The sequence below is a fragment of the Leptopilina heterotoma genome, unplaced genomic scaffold (genome assembly GCF_015476425.1).
Source record: "Leptopilina heterotoma isolate Lh14 unplaced genomic scaffold, ASM1547642v1 Lhet_88, whole genome shotgun sequence".
Classification (NCBI taxonomy): Eukaryota; Metazoa; Arthropoda; class Insecta; order Hymenoptera; family Figitidae; genus Leptopilina; species Leptopilina heterotoma.
The window spans coordinates 2,626,313-2,645,777 of NW_025111191.1; the positions used below are offsets into that span (position 1 = coordinate 2,626,313).

The 19,465-nt window shown below is 27.4% G+C and overlaps 4 protein-coding genes and 1 long non-coding RNA gene across 5 annotated transcripts in view; 3 read left to right on the plus strand and 2 right to left on the minus strand.

The window, feature by feature from the left end:
* The first annotated feature begins 6,240 nt into the window (after window positions 1-6,240).
* On the plus strand, window positions 6,241-9,773 carry LOC122511641 (protein will die slowly). The gene is made up of 9 exons (XM_043627017.1): window positions 6,241-6,562; window positions 6,847-7,101; window positions 7,332-7,428; window positions 7,503-7,666; window positions 7,753-7,842; window positions 8,077-8,216; window positions 8,289-8,520; window positions 8,713-8,800; window positions 9,021-9,773. The coding sequence occupies exons 2-9, from the start codon at window positions 7,009-7,011 to the stop codon at window positions 9,119-9,121; spliced, it is 1,005 nt and encodes a 334-aa protein (XP_043482952.1). The 5' UTR covers window positions 6,241-6,562; window positions 6,847-7,008; the 3' UTR covers window positions 9,122-9,773.
* A 339-nt stretch (window positions 9,774-10,112) lies between these two features.
* Window positions 10,113-12,293, plus strand: LOC122511622 (probable tubulin polyglutamylase ttll-15). Its single transcript, XM_043626995.1, has 5 exons — window positions 10,113-10,271; window positions 10,361-10,574; window positions 10,637-11,606; window positions 11,678-11,882; window positions 11,964-12,293. Exons 1-5 carry the CDS (start codon window positions 10,227-10,229, stop codon window positions 12,060-12,062), a joined length of 1,533 nt encoding a protein of 510 aa, XP_043482930.1. The 5' UTR covers window positions 10,113-10,226; the 3' UTR covers window positions 12,063-12,293.
* On the minus strand, window positions 12,130-12,786 carry LOC122511624 (tRNA-specific adenosine deaminase 2). The gene has a single exon (XM_043626997.1). It carries the CDS (start codon window positions 12,784-12,786, stop codon window positions 12,274-12,276), a length of 513 nt encoding a protein of 170 aa, XP_043482932.1. The 3' UTR covers window positions 12,130-12,273.
* A 100-nt stretch (window positions 12,787-12,886) lies between these two features.
* LOC122511623 (single-strand selective monofunctional uracil DNA glycosylase) lies at window positions 12,887-14,558 on the minus strand. The gene is made up of 3 exons (XM_043626996.1): window positions 14,505-14,558; window positions 13,484-14,165; window positions 12,887-13,144 (listed from the first exon to the last, which is right to left on the minus strand). The coding sequence occupies exons 2-3, from the start codon at window positions 14,138-14,140 to the stop codon at window positions 12,887-12,889; spliced, it is 915 nt and encodes a 304-aa protein (XP_043482931.1). The 5' UTR covers window positions 14,141-14,165; window positions 14,505-14,558.
* Window positions 14,559-15,750: 1,192 nt separating this feature from the next.
* The window catches only part of LOC122511625, a 37,845-nt gene continuing 34,130 nt past the window's right edge, over window positions 15,751-19,465 (plus strand). The window contains exons 1-2 of the long non-coding RNA XR_006302537.1: window positions 15,751-15,859; window positions 16,739-16,922. This is a non-coding gene — a long non-coding RNA (uncharacterized LOC122511625). The remainder of the gene's footprint in view (window positions 15,860-16,738; window positions 16,923-19,465) is intronic.

Here is a 19,465-nt window from a genome sequence, read left to right on the forward strand (position 1 = left end):
TGCTTATTACATCGAATTTTCAAAACTCCGAATGCTTATTACATCGAATTTTCAAAACGTCGAATCCTCATTAGATCGAATTTTCAAAACTTCGAATGCTTATTTCATCGAATTTTCAAAACGTCGAATGCTCATTTCATCGAATTTTTAAATCATCGAATGTTAATTTGATCGAATTTTTAAAACGTCGAATGTTAATTTGATCGAATTTTCAAAACGTCGAATGCTCATTTCATCGAATTTTCAAAACTTCGAATGTTGATTTGATCGAATTTTCAAAACTTCGAATGCTTATTACATCGAATTTTCAAAACATCGAATGCTCATTTCATCGAATTTTCAAAACGTCGAATGCTCATTAGATCGAATTTTCAAAACTTCGAATGCTTATTTCATCGAATTTTCAAAACGTCGAATGCTCATTTCATCGAATTTCCAGAACTTCGAATGCTCATTTCATCGAATTTCCAAAACTTCGAATGCTTATTTCATCGAATTTTTAAAACATCGAATGTTAATTAGATCGAATTTTTAAAAAGTAGAATGTTCATGTCATCGAATTTTCAAAACTTCGAATGCTCATTTCATCGAATTTCCAAAACTTCGAATGCTCATTACATCGAATTTTCAAAACTTCGAATTCTCATTAGATCGAATTTTCAAAACTTCGAATGCTCATTTTATCGATTTTTCAAAACATCGAATGCTCATTACATCGAATTTTCAAAACTTCGAATGCTCATTAGATCGAATTTTCAAAACATCGAATGCGTATTTCGTCGAATATTCAAAACGTCGAATGTTAATTTGATCGAATTTTTAAAACTTCGAATGTTAATTTGATCGAATTTTTAAAACGTCGAAAGCTCATTTCATCGAATTTTCAAATCTTCGAATGTTCATTTGATCGAATTTTCAAATCTTCGAATGTTCATTTGATCGAATTTTCAAAACGTCGAATGCTCATTAGATCGAATTTTCAAAACTTCGAATGCTCATTTCATCGAATTTTCAAATCTTCGAATGTTCATTTGTTCGAATTTTCAAAACTTCGAATGCTCATTACATCGAATTTTCAAAACTTCGAATGTTAATTTGATAGAATTTTTAAAACTTCGAATGTTAATTTGATCGAATTTTTAAAACTTCGAATGTTCATTTTATCGAAGAGAATTTAACATCTGAGTTTACTATCTATGTAATATGTTCTTCCTAGGGAATTTTGAAAGTGCGCGAGATTTGAAATCGTTATGGTAAGTGACAATTTTTTTTATTGAGTAAAATTTTTTTGTTTGTTTACTAATTACTTGTCAGTAAATGTTTATTTTTTTGTTATATAAGTATCACTATTATTATGATTATTTTAATTTATATTATAGTTTTTATTATAAGGTAATTAAATTAAATTGTGGTTATCTATTACAATCATAGATGGCTCTAGTAATATGAATATGTGTTTTACAAATTTTTATAAATATTAATTTATTTATAGTATAATTATTAATATTGTTATTCTTACTATTGTGTAATTGTGAATTTATTATGTATATTTAATGTAATATTGATTTATTTAGAAGTCAGTAAGATGATCGTTAAAAAAAAGTAGTGAATATTTCTTATTTGTCTAAATATTTCGCTTCTAAATGAAGAGTTCAAGTTTCTTTTATCTATTTATAATGAATGATTGAATGAATGAATGAATGAATTAATTAATGTGCATAAATTAAAATTATTTTCAAATTAAATAAAATATTGTGTATTGTTATTATTTTGTTATTTCTTTATATAGTGAATATTAAATTGCATTACTCTCTACTTTAAATAAGAAATAGATTCTATATGTAAGTAATACTTAAATTTTTATTGTAAATAAATAACAAGATTCCTACAGAAATCCGAAATTAAAATTCCATACCTTTTCCATGATTTATAGGTCAAACTTTTACGACATTCCAGTGCAATTTTAAATATAATTTCATTACTTTTGGGCTCTTCGAAAATAGTTTACTTATTGAATAGCCTCGACTCTTTGATAAAAAATTTAAAATTATCTAATATTATCAAAAATTCAAATATCCGAATTGCTTAAAATTCAACATTTTTTCCTCTTTTTTTATGGGATTTAGCTTCATTATTTTTGGGCTCTTCGAAAACAGTTTACTTATTAAATAGTCTTGACTTATTATTATTATTATTATTATTATTATTATTATTATTATAAATTCGAAATAAAGTCACATTTTATATTAAACAAAATTATATTTTTATTTATAATTGTAGAACTACATACATTTTATTTTATAATCGTAAATAAATCTTTGAAACATTAAAAGTTGTTATACTTTTTTTATAAAATTTACATTACTATAAAAGTTTAGTGTGAGTGACTGAAGAAAACGGTGATTTTTAGGAATTTTTTTCAGGGAAATTATTGCATCTAATTTTTTATACAGTTTTGTACATGTATACATATTGTATAAATAGTCAACATTTTGTAATTTTTTCAAAGAAAAATATTCTTTTTTAATTAAGAGTTATTCGCTATATAAAAAAAAATCCAGTTTTCCCACTGCGCTGCAGTGATTGCGGCCTTCTCAGTAACCTAAATAAAAAAAACCAAAAAGATTATTAAACTAGAAGATATTTGCCGTACAATGAGGCTCCAACTTTTTTGATTGGATGAAAAATAAAATTTTGGAATGCCAAAAACCATCGGACTTTTTTGGCGAAAATGAAAAGCTTTTTCAAAACTCCACCATTTTGTTGCAATTCAATATTTTTTGACATCCGAGAGTCATTGTACGGCAAATATCTTCTAGTTTAATAATCTTTTTGGTTTTTTTTATTTAGGTTACTGAGAAGGCCGCAATCACTGCAGCGCAGTGGGAAAACTGGATTTTTTTTTATATAGCGAATAACTCTTAATTAAAAAAGAATATTTTTCTTTGAAAAAATTACAAAATGTTGACTATTTATACAATATGTATACATGTACAAAACTGTATAAAAAATTAGATGCAATAATTTCCCTGAAAAAAATTCCTAAAAATCACCGTTTTCTTCAGTCACTCACACTAAACTTTTATAGTAATGTAAATTTTATAAAAAAAGTATAACAACTTTTAATGTTTCAAAGATTTATTTACGATTATAAAATAAAATGTATGTAGTTCTACAATTATAAATAAAAATATAATTTTGTTTAATATAAAATGTGACTTTATTTCGAATTTATAATAATAATAATAATAATAATAATAATAATAATAATAATAATAATAATAATAAGTCAAGACTATTTAATAAGTAAACTGTTTTCGAAGAGCCCAAAAATAATGAAGCTAAATCCCATAAAAAAAGAGGAAAAAATGTTGAATTTTAAGCAATTCGGATATTTGAATTTTTGATAATATTAGATAATTTTAAATTTTTTATCAAAGAGTCGAGGCTATTCAATAAGTAAACTATTTTCGAAGAGCCCAAAAGTAATGAAATTATATTTAAAATTGCACTGGAATGTCGTAAAAGTTTGACCTATAAATCATGGAAAAGGTATGGAATTTTAATTTCGGATTTCTGTAGGAATCTTGTTATTTATTTACAATAAAAATTTAAGTATTACTTACATATAGAATCTATTTCTTATTTAAAGTAGAGAGTAATGCAATTTAATATTCACTATATAAAGAAATAACAAAATAATAACAATACACAATATTTTATTTAATTTGAAAATAATTTTAATTTATGCACATTAATTAATTCATTCATTCATTCATTCAATCATTCATTATAAATAGATAAAAGAAACTTGAACTCTTCATTTAGAAGCGAAATATTTAGACAAATAAGAAATATTCACTACTTTTTTTTAACGATCATCTTACTGACTTCTAAATAAATCAATATTACATTAAATATACATAATAAATTCACAATTACACAATAGTAAGAATAACAATATTAATAATTATACTATAAATAAATTAATATTTATAAAAATTTGTAAAACACATATTCATATTACTAGAGCCATCTATGATTGTAATAGATAACCACAATTTAATTTAATTACCTTATAATAAAAACTATAATATAAATTAAAATAATCATAATAATAGTGATACTTATATAACAAAAAAATAAACATTTACTGACAAGTAATTAGTAAACAAACAAAAAAATTTTACTCAATAAAAAAAATTGTCACTTACCATAACGATTTCAAATCTCGCGCACTTTCAAAATTCCCTAGGAAGAACATATTACATAGATAGTAAACTCAGATGTTAAATTCTCTTCGATAAAATGAACATTCGAAGTTTTAAAAATTCGATCAAATTAACATTCGAAGTTTTAAAAATTCTATCAAATTAACATTCGAAGTTTTGAAAATTCGATGTAATGAGCATTCGAAGTTTTGAAAATTCGAACAAATGAACATTCGAAGATTTGAAAATTCGATGAAATGAGCATTCGAAGTTTTGAAAATTCGATCTAATGAGCATTCGACGTTTTGAAAATTCGATCAAATGAACATTCGAAGATTTGAAAATTCGATCAAATGAACATTCGAAGATTTGAAAATTCGATGAAATGAGCTTTCGACGTTTTAAAAATTCGATCAAATTAACATTCGAAGTTTTAAAAATTCGATCAAATTAACATTCGACGTTTTGAATATTCGACGAAATACGCATTCGATGTTTTGAAAATTCGATCTAATGAGCATTCGAAGTTTTGAAAATTCGATGTAATGAGCATTCGATGTTTTGAAAAATCGATAAAATGAGCATTCGAAGTTTTGAAAATTCGATCTAATGAGAATTCGAAGTTTTGAAAATTCGATGTAATGAGCATTCGAAGTTTTGGAAATTCGATGAAATGAGCATTCGAAGTTTTGAAAATTCGATGACATGAACATTCTACTTTTTAAAAATTCGATCTAATTAACATTCGATGTTTTAAAAATTCGATGAAATAAGCATTCGAAGTTTTGGAAATTCGATGAAATGAGCATTCGAAGTTCTGGAAATTCGATGAAATGAGCATTCGACGTTTTGAAAATTCGATGAAATAAGCATTCGAAGTTTTGAAAATTCGATCTAATGAGCATTCGACGTTTTGAAAATTCGATGAAATGAGCATTCGATGTTTTGAAAATTCGATGTAATAAGCATTCGAAGTTTTGAAAATTCGATCAAATCAACATTCGAAGTTTTGAAAATTCGATGAAATGAGCATTCGACGTTTTGAAAATTCGATCAAATTAACATTCGACGTTTTAAAAATTCGATCAAATTAACATTCGATGATTTAAAAATTCGATGAAATGAGCATTCGACGTTTTGAAAATTCGATGAAATAAGCATTCGAAGTTTTGAAAATTCGATCTAATGAGGATTCGACGTTTTGAATATTCGATGTAATAAGCATTCGGAGTTTTGAAAATTCGATGTAATAAGCATTCGAAGTTTTGAAAATTCGATCAAATCAACATTCGAAGTTTTGAAAATTCGATGAAATGAGCATTCGATGTTTTAAAAATTCGATGAACTGAGCATTCGACGTTTTGAAAATTCGATCAAATTAACATTCGATGATTTAAAAATTCGATGTAATGAGCATTCGATGTTTTGAAAATTCGATGAAATGAGCATTCGAAGTTTTGAAAATTCGATCAATTTAACATTCGAAGTTTTAAAAATTCGATCTAATGAACATTCGAAGTTTTGAAAATTCGATGAAATGAGCATTCGACGTTTTGAAAATTCGATCAAATGAACATTCGAAGATTTGAAAATTCGATCAAATGAACATTCGATGATTTGAAAATTCGATGAAATGAGCATTCGACGTTTTAAAAATTCGATGTAATGTGCATTCGAAGTTTTGAAAATTCGATCAATTTAACATTCGATGTTTTAAAAATTCGATCAATTTAACATTCGATGTTTTAAAAATTCGATCTAATGGACATTCGAAGTTTTGAAAATTCGATGTGTTGAGCAATCGACGTTTTGAAAATTCGATATATTGAGCATTCGATGTTTTGAAAATTCGATGTATTGAGCATTCGATGTTTTGAAATTCGATGTAATGGATATTCGATCGATTTGATTTTTGGGAGATTTCATACGACCGGGCAAATTGCAAATGGAAATCCAGTGTTTTGAAGAGTCGCTGCTCTAGAATGTCCGTGTTTTAGAAATTCGATTTTTTTGACGTGTTGACGTTTTGAGGAAAAAAAATGCAGACACCCTGCACTTTACTGCTTCGTCAGACAGAATGTAGTGAATTCCTCTGAAAATTAACAAAAAGAATGAATAAATAGTTTTGTAAGTATAACGAGATAAAGTGCAAAAAATAAAATCTTGTGAGACGAAAAAATTTGTCAGACTTTAAGACAAAAGGAAAATATTCATATTATTCGAAAACATATGGATCAAATACAATTGAATAAAAAACAAAAGAAAATAATTATCAACAATTGATAAAATCGATAAAATAATTGAAGAAAAAAGGAGAAAAATAATAAATAATAGCCTGGCTGTGACAAAAGGTTTGTGCAACTTGTGGTTGAGATTTATGGTACACAATTTATTTTCACACATGAATAACTCTAAATTTATTTAAATTTTAATTTCCACATTTTAATTAAAAATCGCCTAGAGAAAAATGATAAAAAATTCGGAGAATCGAAATCCTTAAAAATCCCGCGCACTTGTAATCCATTTAATCCATTCGGTCTCATTGGATAAAAAACACATAAACACGTGATGAGAAAAAGAATACAACTCCGCCCTGGTGTATGAACACGAAACTAAACAATTGTCTCATCTATAGGTACAACAATTTATGACATTTCGCCAAAGGACGCTCCGGCAAACAATTGCGGTTCCAAACATAACCTAAAATTATAACGAAAATTGTGTGGTGTGCAACAAGATCTCCGAGGATTTAAACATTTTATTAGGTTTTTCGTTAAAATATATAAAAAGATAAAAAATGGTGCCGTTAGGACCAACTCCCGGACATCAAACGTCTATTAATAATTCATCTAGTGCACCAAGCAGTGGAACAAAAGGCAGTTCTACAGTTGTAAGTTTTCTAAAATTCAGAACAAAGGCAATTAAAAAGTTATTAATTAAAGAAAGTGTCCCTACTCTCTTTGATTTTTATATTAAAATAATTTTTATTCTTTTTGATTTCTTAAACGCTTGTTCAGAAGTTAGTTATTTAAAGACTACAGAAAGAATACGTTTTGTAAACAAAATGTTTTCTTTCCGTTTTCGACTTTTTGTCTAATGCTTCATTGATATTAATTTCAGAAACCAAATTATACACTAAAATACACAATGACTGGCCATATGAAGGCTGTATCTTCTGTTAAGTTTAGTCCGAATGGTGAATGGCTAGCAAGTTCGTGTAAGTTAGAAAGCTACTAATTAGAATAAGCCTTGAATTTTTGTTTATTTTTCTAATCAATTCTTCTTCAATAGCGGCAGATAAATTAATCAAAATCTGGGGTTCTTATGATGGTAAATTTGAGAAGACTATATCGGGTCATAAACTTGGAATATCTGACGTTGCCTGGTCCAGCGATAGTAGACTTTTAGTATCTGCGTCTGATGACAAAACACTGAGAATATGGGAATTGAGTTCCGTAAGTAAATAAGCATAAACAAATATTTTAAATAACTAACAAAATTTAAATAAATAAAAATTGAGTCTATGGTATTTTTTTTTTAGGGAAAATGCCTGAAGACATTAAAAGGACACACAAATTATGTCTTCTGTTGTAATTTCAATCCACAGTCAAATTTAATCGTTTCCGGTTCGGTAAGATTATTTATTTGGTACTCTAGACAATTATAACACTTTCAGGGTGAATTATTAAATTTCATAAATTTTTTTACTCATTTTCCGTAAACTTTCATATTTTTCTGTAAAAAAATGTTGTCAGGGAAAATAATTTTAATGTCAGTAAATTTGTAGGGAAATTGATAAACTGAAACTTGTGACCACCCTGACTTTAATTACAATAAGAAAATAAAACAAAATTTATTATTTTAGTTTGACGAAAGCGTCAGAATATGGGACGTGAGAACTGGAAAATGTTTAAAAACCCTACCGGCACATTCAGATCCTGTTAGTGCGGTGCATTTTAATAGAGACGGTTCCCTTATTGTATCCAGCAGTTACGATGGTTTATGGTATGTGTATACTTTAAGAAAATTAAAAAATAGTTAATAAAAAGATAATATTTCGATAATTTTCCATTCCAGTCGAATATGGGATACAGCATCAGGACAATGTTTAAAAACTTTAATAGATGACGATAATCCCCCAGTGTCATTTGTCAAATTTTCACCTAATGGAAAGTACATTCTAGCAGCAACTCTAGACAATACCTTAAAATTATGGGATTACAGTAAAGGAAAATGTCTGAAAACCTACACGGGTCATCGTAATGAAAAGTATTGCATATTTGCCAATTTTTCCGTCACTGGAGGAAAGGTGAATATAATTTTTATAATTTATTGTAAATCGGAAAAGGAAATTTTAATCTCAATTCAATGGAGAAATTACTTTTTTATAAGTGATATTTGAATATAAGTAGAGAAGCCTTTTAATAATAGACTTCTTTACTGTTTTTTTTTTCTTTCGAATTCGAATTCTTTCGCAATATTAACTATTTATAATTTTCAGTGGATTGTTTCCGGTTCTGAAGATAATATGGTATATATTTGGAATCTTCAGACAAAAGAAATTGTCCAAAAATTACAAGGCCATACAGGTAATTTGCATTAGTTATAATTATAATTGCACTGACACGCTTTTAAAGAATTTCTCAATAGTTAAAACAGGGTTGTCACAGATTAGGGAAATCAGGCAAAAGTCAGGGATTTTTATTAAAATACGAGCAACCCTGTAAAAGAATTTATATTCTATTTTATTATAATAATAAAATAAGGAATAATTAAATTTGTCTAATTATCTACTCTTTAAAATTTCAGACGTCGTTCTCTGCACAACATGTCATCCAACAGATAATATTATTGCATCAGCGGCTTTAGAAAATGATAAAACTATAAAATTATGGAAAAGCGACACATAGAGAATAAATTTATTATCGCTATGATCTGTACAAATTCTCCGTTTCACCTCAAGAGAAATAACTATTATTATAAATCGTAATATTAAAATGTAAATCAGTGATAATATTATTTTCATAAAGAAAAACAATAACAGTTGTTAAATCTTGGCGATTAGAAATGTAGAATATTTAAATTTTTAAATATTAATGTGAAACTCGAGTGAATAATTTTTTTTTCCAGCTTATTAGATTTTATTAGTCCGATCAATGTTTAAAATAGAACATTTCTTTTCGATATGAATTTCAATCTTATTCTTCCAAGATTTATCTCGATATTTTGAGTAAACAAAATTTACTCTGTTTTTCTAAAAAAGACTTTATCATTTTCACCGACCGCCGAGTACAATTTATTATTCGTGAATAGAAAAGCGTGAGATAATGCGCAAGTATTTTTTAAGAGAAAGAAAAACTAAGTTTTTTTTGTTTTTACATTTTTATATATAAATATTTAAGTATATTTTTGACACTAAAATATTTAATATTTTGTCTTTACGAATACTTTGACTGATGTTTTTTTGTGTCTTCTATAAAAAATTAATTGAAAGCAAAATAAGAGTATTTTTTCGTTACTTAATTTCAATCAAAAAGATTATATGAGGAAAAAAAGATTTTAGAAAGAGAAAAAAAAAAAAATTATAAACATTTTTACATCAGTTACAAAAAATTTCTATAAATTCTAAGTTAGTGTAACTTTTTTTCTCCACGTTATTATAATATGTAATTCAATGCGAAGAAAATATTTTATTACGAAAACTGTAAATTTACATAAGTAATAAAAATAATTACAGAAAAATACTTTTCTTTCTTTCATTTCTTTCAATTTCATTTCCTTTTTTGATATAGTTTTACAATAACTGGATTTTTAAAAAAATAACTTTGGATTGAATAAAAAAATTCTTAAGGGAAGAAACCGGTTTTTTATGTGACGGAAAGTAAATGTTATCCCACGTGGATCGTGAGAAAAGTGGCGGGGATAAGATGCAACGGTACTTTTTTCGGTGACGCTCCATCAGACGACAGACACTTTTTTTCAGTATAAAAAATTAAAAAATAGTCTCTAAAAAATATGGCAAAGGAGAATAATATTCAAGCAAAATCTACCAGTAAAAGGGTAAATAATTATTCAAGTTATTTTAGTTTTCTTTAAACAAAACAAGTTAAGTTTGTCTTAAATTCGTAAATTTGAAAAAATTTTTTCAGAAATGTTCCTCTACTAATGAACAAATAATTAACACAACAACGAACAAGTTATTTCGAACAATTCTTTACGTTTTCCTAGCACCAATTATATTATCCGGAGTGTATTTTCTAGTTCACAATTATCATAATTATTTTTGTGAACCACATGTTCAGGAAATATTCCTCGAGGAAGAACGACCGACATTTCGAATACATACAAAATTTCCCAATAGTGGTAAGTAATTACTATTATACTCTTCTTTGAATTAAAAAATAATTTTTAAAACCATTTTCCAGATATTGGATATTTGAAACATGTTTTCCTCGTTTTGGATCGACTGGGTTTTCAGCAACAAGAAACTTCAAATTGGGATTTATTATGGGCGCACGATTATCCATTTAGTGCATTAAGGGCAAATTTGACAAATTTAAAACCACATCAAAGAGTTAATCATTTTCCAGGATGTGGATATATCACGAATAAAGTCGATCTTTCAACAACCGAGGGAAAATTTATTCCCGTTTCATTTAAAATGCCCGACAATCGTGAAGATCTTCTCGCTCACATTGAGAAAAATCCGGAGAAAACCTACGTTCAAAAATCCAACGATCATCGTGGAATAGAAATGAAAAAAATCGACGAACTAAATTTAACGGCAGAGGGATCATTTGTTCAGGAATTCATCGATAAACCATTTCTTGTCGACGGTTATAAATTTGACATTGGTATCTACACGGTAATAACATCAATTGATCCTCTTCGAATTTACGGATACAAAGGTGATGTTTTATTTCGATTTTGTCCCATTGAATATTATCCATTCGATCCGAAGATTATTGATAAATATGTCGTTGGCGATGATTATTTACCAATTTGGAATGTGCCGTCATTGAGGAATTATTACAAAAATTTAGGATTTTCGATGAAGGACTCGTTTGATGCGTATTTAAGGGCGAAGGGAAAGGATCCACAGAAAATGTGGGACAGTGCTTTTGATGCGATTAGAGAAATAGCGTTGAAAAAGGAAATGAAGATTCGTGAAGCAACTAAACGTTTTGGTGATGGTAGAAATTTTTTCGAATTGATGCGATTCGATTTTACTCTCGATGAAGATTTGAATGTTTTCATTATGGAAGCGAATATGTCGCCGAATCTTTCTTCAGCACATTTCCCACCAAATCAATTACTCTACGAACAGGTTTTGTTCAATCTCTTTGCACTGATTGGCGTTGCTCGAAGAACGAGGAGCGATACACTGCAAATAAAGTAAATATTGAAATTATTTTTTTCAATAAATATTATAGAAATATAATAAATATAATTTTTTCAAATTGCAGAGAAAAAGCCGAAATCGAAATGGAAGTTGCCGATAAAAATCTAGTCGTTCTGCCAGAAATCTGTAACAATTGTAACGATTGTTTTCGAATTGAGTGTCAAATTTGCAGAAAATGTTACACGGACGATTGGAGAAGAGTTTTGTCTCAAAGCTTTTTGGAGCATCATAATAAAATGGATTACAGGAGAATATTCCCACCGCCAATTGTAAGTATTCCTGATAATTTTTTTCTTCCATTAGACTCAATTTTTCGAATTCTGTTAATTTAATAAAAATTGATTAATTAGACGGAGAACATGGTTTTGAAAGACTACTCACTGAAAAATCAACTCCTAATAAGATGGTATCAAGGAAAGTGTGAAATCGATCCCACCTGGTGTAACTAAACTGAAAATAAACGAAACTAAAAAAAAATAGACTCAGGAAAAAGATTTGTGCCATCTAGAGAGAAAATTCCATCAAAAAGATTTATTCTTTTTTCTAATATCGAAAAAGGGTACAGTATTAAATTAGGAGTATTCCTTTAGTTATTAAATAGCAATTAAATAAAAATTTTATAGTTCTTTAATTTAATATGAAAAATTGTAAATTGTTTAATTAAACATGTTTTACTCTAACACTGTTTTTTTTACTTTTCTTAACCTTCGATTCAGGTGCATTTGGATTTTCCCCTTTATAAAAGTCTTTTAATAGTTGCATAGCCTCGTCGCCTTTAACGTTACCAACAACTTTTATTTTTGAACCGTAAATCGTTTCGACATTAAAAACACTATCACAACCACCAAATCTATCATTAGCACAACCAAAAATAATACTTCGAACTTTAAGTTCGTATAAAGCGGCAGCGCACATTATGCATGGTTCAACTGTAACTACAACGTCAATATTTTGAAAAACAGATTTATAATCCAAGTGTTTTTCATCGGAGAATTTTAAAACTTGGTCAATACAATTCAATTCGGCGTGTCTTGTTGCATTGCGAGTTTCATTAACAGTATTGTTACCAGTTGCAATTATTTTGTTTTCGTAAATAAAAAGACAACCGACAGGAACTTCGCCTGCTTTAAAGGATTCTTTTGCCCTTTCTAATGCAAAATCCATCCACTCCATTATTTAAAAAAATATACTTTTTAAGTTTCTAATTAAGATAGAAATATAAAAATAAAAATAAATAGAAAACCTTTTTTTAAAAATCCAAACAGTCGGTGATTTACTGTGAATAATATTCCAATAATTTGTTCCTCTCCAGTGTCATTTTAGCCTTTTCGGGCCAATTCTCGTTGTTCACTGCTCTTGGACTAGGATGTGGCATATAAATAACGTTTATATTAACTTCGTCCCTTAAAATATCCTTCACTCTTTCCTCGGCGAATCTTCCAATTCCAACGACAATTTCAACGTTTAGCACTTTGATAATCTTCTTCAGAACTTCGTCACAGATTAAAAGGAGTTCCTTCTTTTCATCAGCCTGCAAACAGAAAATTAATTACTAAATGTAAATAAAAGTTAACAATTTAACAATTTCATTTCAGTGAAAAAAATGTATTTGAGTCAAATAACCGATTAATTATCAATTAAATATTTATACTTGAATCAAATATTTATTAGAGTCAATTAAATGGTATTTGAACCATTAATATCAGTATTTGAAGCAAATAAATAAAAAAAACCATTTACTTGACTTCAATAAATATTATTTGATTCAATTAAATATTTAATTGATAATAGTCCATTAATCGGTTATTTGAATCAAATAAATTTTATTTCAGTGTTTTGTAAATGAAAATAGTTTATTTAAAACACCTGCCTTTAAATCGGCAGGCGTAATATTCTTCGCTTTCGAATTCATAAATGCCAAAGGACAATAATTATGAACATAACTATGACGAAAAAAAATATCAGTCGTTTTGCAGAGTTCACGGAAAAATCCCCAAAATCTCAAGCCACTGACTTCTTTTCGAGTGCAATTGAAACCACTGATTATTCTCTCCGGATGTTCACGTGGTGGTTTTTCAATTTTTCCCGATAATTTCAACCAATCTTTAACCATTGAAATTTCACCGAAAGGAACACCATTTTGAGACATACCCCATGGTCCGGGATTAATTCCGAGGTATAGAATTTTTTTTCTTCCTTGACAATAGGAATTTACGTAATTAGCATGAACATCGTATGCGTATTCAATTGGATTATAAATATAATCAACGGGTGCTTTGAATTTAATTTGACTTAATTTTTCCGAGAGTTCACGTTCAAGATGTAAAATTGACTCGGCAATTGCATTTGACGATGATGAAATTTGTGATTCAAGCGATAAATTATTATCATTGACAACTTCATTTTCCAATTCTTCGTTTAATTTCGTTGATTTTACTTTTCTTTTTTGTTTATTCTTCTCGGAATTTGTTACTTTCTGATTATTTGTTTGGCCATTATCCAATTTTTGAATCTTTGAAGAACTCATTCTTTTTAAAATTTATTTACGTTTCCTGTTAAAGAGAGAAAATATTATATGAACGAATAATGAATTATTTTTGTAAGGTAAACGAATTAAAAGAAAGTTGTCAATGATAAATAATATTTTTATAATGGTTTTTCAATGCTTTCAATCGTTTCAATCAATAAACAAGATTTTAGAATAAAATAGAAACATAACCAAACTTTTTGCCGGTCCTACAAAATCCAAGTAGTTTGTAAACTTTAAATTAAAAATCATATTTTGTTTATATTTTTAGGGCAAAAAGGGTGAGAATAGGATGCGAATTTATAAAATTAGACAATAAATGGTTAGTAAATAAAAATTAATTGTTGAAAATAAATTTACTTACCTAAACAACAATTGACAATTGACAACAATAAAAATATCGGACAACTATCGGTTGTTTATGGAACTATCTTAAATATTTTCTGCAGTACCGACCTATTTCTCTTCTGCAATTCCTGCCTTACCTACATTTTTCTGCTTTATCGTAAGTTGAGTTCACTCACTAGATTGTTAGTTCATGGACAACATTAACGATGATGGCGTCAGTTTGTTCTTCTTCGTAAACATTACAAACATTATAAATGATCGCTGATTATTTGTGACAATAATACTTATTCCAATGTAATCGGAAAACGGGTAAGTAATCTTATAGTTTAGATGATTATTTAGTGAAAATATAGTCTCATTTACACACTTTTTCCGTGTAAAGTTAATAAAGTTAAAAACCATCTTTTATTTCTTATAATTTACAAATAAACACATTTTTCGGTTATAATTCTCTACATTTTTATATAAATCTATTAAATATTAATAAATAATCAGTAAAATCAATACATTAAATTGGGGCCGTTCCAAACCCTATTTTTCGAAAATTTGGACACCCCCCCACCCCCTATTTAACGCAATGTTGTATACATTAGCGCCATTTTTTCTGTATAACAAATAGCTTGACCCCCCCCCAAAAAAAAAAGCTTTACGTATTTTTTGAACGGCCCCATTTGTACAAAAACAACTAGAAAATTAAAAAAATAAATAATAATTAAAAGATTGCAATTAAATAATTACATTAAGAAATTAAGTTTGCCTTCTTATAATTGTTTAGAATTATTTAAAATTTGTTTCTAATTATTTATTATTTATTAAAAGTTACGTTTCAAGTTTACATTAGTATTTGCAATATTCAAATTTCCGCGCTAATTTGAAACACCAATAGGAAGGCGGCATCTGAGTTGGTAGATTCTTAGTTCCATAAACGGCCGCTAGTTGTCAGATGTGTAGAATCTACTTCGCAATTATTGTCCGTCTATAGTCAAGTAAAGTTTCTTTTTTCTCACATTTCTTTGAACAAATTATTCAGTGATGGCGTTGCTTGTTATTTTTGGCAGTATTTTTCCATAAATAGTAAGTATTTGCAGAAAATTCCCATGCAGATGGTTTCTATAGTCATGAGATTTCACATTCCTTTATGACTAACATTATAGGTTATGTTCGTTGTCAAATGTTACTTAATATCTGATCAAAATGTATTTATTTCTTTTCCCAATTTGTCAATGATGCATAATAATTGAAAACTGGCATTTATTTTTCAGATCCCCTCATTTGATGGCCAGAATTTCGCTGCGAAATTTCAGATGCCAGCAACAAAAAATTCGCGTCATGAGGATCGAGGTTTCCGTGGAAGGAAATTCAATTAAAATTGTAAGTATGAAATAATTTTTTGTGACAAAAGTACCTTTTAATTTGATGAGGAATAAATACGGATGAATAAAAAAAAAATTTTAGGTTAGAATGATAAACATCGGAAAATTTTTATTTTCTTTATTAATTCACACTCATAGTGGTCGTTGGCTTTAAAAGAAATGAATAAAAATTAATTATGAGTCTAATTAACATAAAACTTGCTAGATATGAATAAATAGTTATTTAATATTTTTCAATTCTTTATAATTAATTATTTTTAACAGGAATAATTAAATATTTCATTACATTATTACGAATGATATTTAAATACAATAATTAAAATACAAAGTAATATCTACGAATGTAGGAAAAAATTAAAAAAACAATAATTACGAAAATAAATTAAGTAATAAAATTAAGAAAATTTATTTTCTTTTCATTCTCTTCATTATATGTAATTTAAATTTCCGCGCTTATTTCAAACACCAATAGGAATGCGAATCAATGTCGGTATTGTAGGCAACTGTATTGTTAGTTCCATAAACGGACGCTAGGTGGCAGTTAAGTGTAAAGAGCGATTCGCGCCATTTATACATTGCGCCAATCAGAGTATTTACATTTTCACTGCTCTTGGACAATAGTTATTTGATTTTGTATTTTTGTTGAATCATTTGTTATTTTTGGGCCTATTTTTCCAACAATGGTGAGTATTTTCATAAAAATCCCCATCTTGATTGTTTCTGCAGACGTACGACTTCACATTCCTTTACGATTTAGATTATAGGTTATGTTTCTTGTCAGATTTTTTTTTTACTTCTGTTCTGTATGTTTTGATTTTTTCTCGTAATTTGGCGATGATTTTTGCATAATTTGATAATTGTATTATTTATTTTCCAGATTCTACCATTGATGGCCTCTATTATGTTTCGAAAAACCAAACAAAAAATCCAAGTCATTTTTCTCTCTTCTTACATTGAATGGCTATTTTGGAGTTTTTCACATTATTCTCATCCCCGGGAACAAACGACTTGAATATTAAAATTTATCTGAGGTGCGATTCTTCAAGGATGGAAATTTAACTGTAAGTTTTTCGATTTTATGCAATAATTTTTGGAATTGGTGAGTTAAAATATATAAATATTCAATAATAATTCAAATGTTGATACTTGGGAAATGATATTTTCGATTTGTGGCTTTTTTCATATAAAAAAAGAAAGGAAAATAGATTATTAATTTTAATGAAAAAAAAATATAAGCTCAAATTTACAAAATTGTTTTGTAAATAAGGTGAAGACTTTTTTTTTATTTACAGTAAATTCATTTTTAGATTAGAACGATAAACATCGATAAAAATTTTATTCTTCTCGTTTACAAATTTAGTTTCAAGAAATTTACGCCTTTGCATAAAATAATGAAATACTAAGAGGTAAAATTATTTTATTTGTTAAAAATAAGTAGGAAATTATTTAATAATTTGTACTTCCAAATATATTTTCTAAAAGAGTTTAATTTCTCTCTATATAAATTTTCTCTAAAATCATTTTACAGAAATTACATAATTTATTTCTGCATAGTTAATCATATCGTATTACAAAATTTAATTGTGAAAATTATAAATAGAAAATTTTAATATTAATATTTTTATTTTTATCTACTATATGAGTTATTTGTATTTAAAAAATATTAATTATTTTACTTCCTATACAGAAAAATCGATGTTTATTGTTTTAACTATAATTGAATTTTTTACATAATTGAAAAAATTTCTTTTAAATTAACTGTTGCATACATTAGTTAATTGTTAATAATCGCTTCACAAAATATTCATTCTGGAAAGTAGACCAATTTTCCTTTATTATATTTATGAAATTTTTTACATTATTTACATTTTCCACTAATTATTCTATCATTTTCCATATTTCACATAAGATTTAACAATTATTCTTCGCTGGGATAAATTTTTAAGTATATACTCTAAAGTAGGTAATTTCTTCCTCCTACATATATAATTTTTCATGAAATGTCATCATAAAATATTATTAACTTCCTTTGACGCTTTCATAAGCTTTTAATCTTTATGAATTTAATTATCAATATGTATGCGATGGAAGTAGTCAAGAAAAAAAAATATAATCCGTAAAAAATCCCACTTGTCTTTTAAGGTCTAATTTTTTTTTTGTTCTCCCTTCAAAAGAGATAATAGAGAAACTTGTTTAAGATTCTATTCTATTCACTTTGAACGTAAAGAAAAATGTCACAAAATTCCACCCCTCTGGCCCTGTAATGAAAGATAAAGGAACTGGGTGCCAGCAGCTCATAGAAGGATCTCTTTCCTCCCCCTTATTTTTTTTTATAAGAGTGACATGTGTATATAGCTTTAGTTAGTCTTTATTGAATTAGTTTCTTTGGTATTAGTTGTGATGACACGGGCATTAATAATATCAGCATTGCTGATCTCTTTTTTATGAGCTCACGCAAAAGTTAATGTTGAAAAATCTATTCTGATTTTTGTTTCTTGAATTTTAATGATTCATAATTTTATTTATTTAATTATTTATTGAATAGAAATATTTAATTAACCCGTACACCATCAGATAATCAAAATTTAGTCAAAAATTCATAAAAAATTTATTTCTTCTAAATTCAATAATTTTCGTAGTCAGGAAATAATCTACGTTATAGTAGGGAATAAGCCTGAGATAATCCTGAATAATAGGAAATTTTATTTAAACTTTTAAGTAGTAGCAGTTCCACCCGTACGCCATCAGACAATCAAAATTTGGTCAAAAATTCAAAAAAAATTTAGTTTTTCTAAATTTAATAATTTTCGTAGTCAGGAAATTATCTACGTTGTAGTAGGGAATGAGCCTAATATAATCCTGAATAATAGGAAATTTTATTTCGACTTTTAAGTAGTAGCAGGTCCACCCGTACGCCATCAGACAATCAAAATTTGGTCAAAAATTCAAAAAAAATTTAGTTTTTCTAAATTTAATAATTTTCGTAGTCAGGAAATTATCTACGTTGTAGTAGGGAATGAGCCTAATATAATCCTGAATAATAGAAAATTTTATTTCAATTTTTAAGTAGTAGCACCATCACCCGAACGCCATCAGACAATCAAAATTTGGTCAAAAATTCAAAAAAAATTTATTTCTTCCAAATTTAATAATATTTGTAGTCAGGAAATTATCTACGTTGTAGAAGGGAATGAGCCTAAGATAATCCTGAATAATAGGAAATTTTATTTCAACTTTTAAGTAGTAGCAGGTCCACCCGTACGCCATCAGACAATCAAAATTTGGTCAAAAATTCAAAAAAAATTTAGTTTTTCTAAATTTAATAATTTTCGTAGTCAGGAAATTATCTACGTTGTAGTAGGGAATGAGCCTAATATAATCCTGAATAATAGGAAATTTTATTTCAACTTTTAAGTAGTAGCACCATCACCCGAACGCCATCAGACAATCAAAATTTGGTCAAAAATTCAAAAAAAATTTAGTTTTTCTAAATTTAATAATTTTCGTAGTCAGGAAATTATCTACGTTGTAGTAGGGAATGAGCCTAATATAATCCTGAATAATAGGAAATTTTATTTAAACTTTTAAGTAGTAGCAGGTCCAC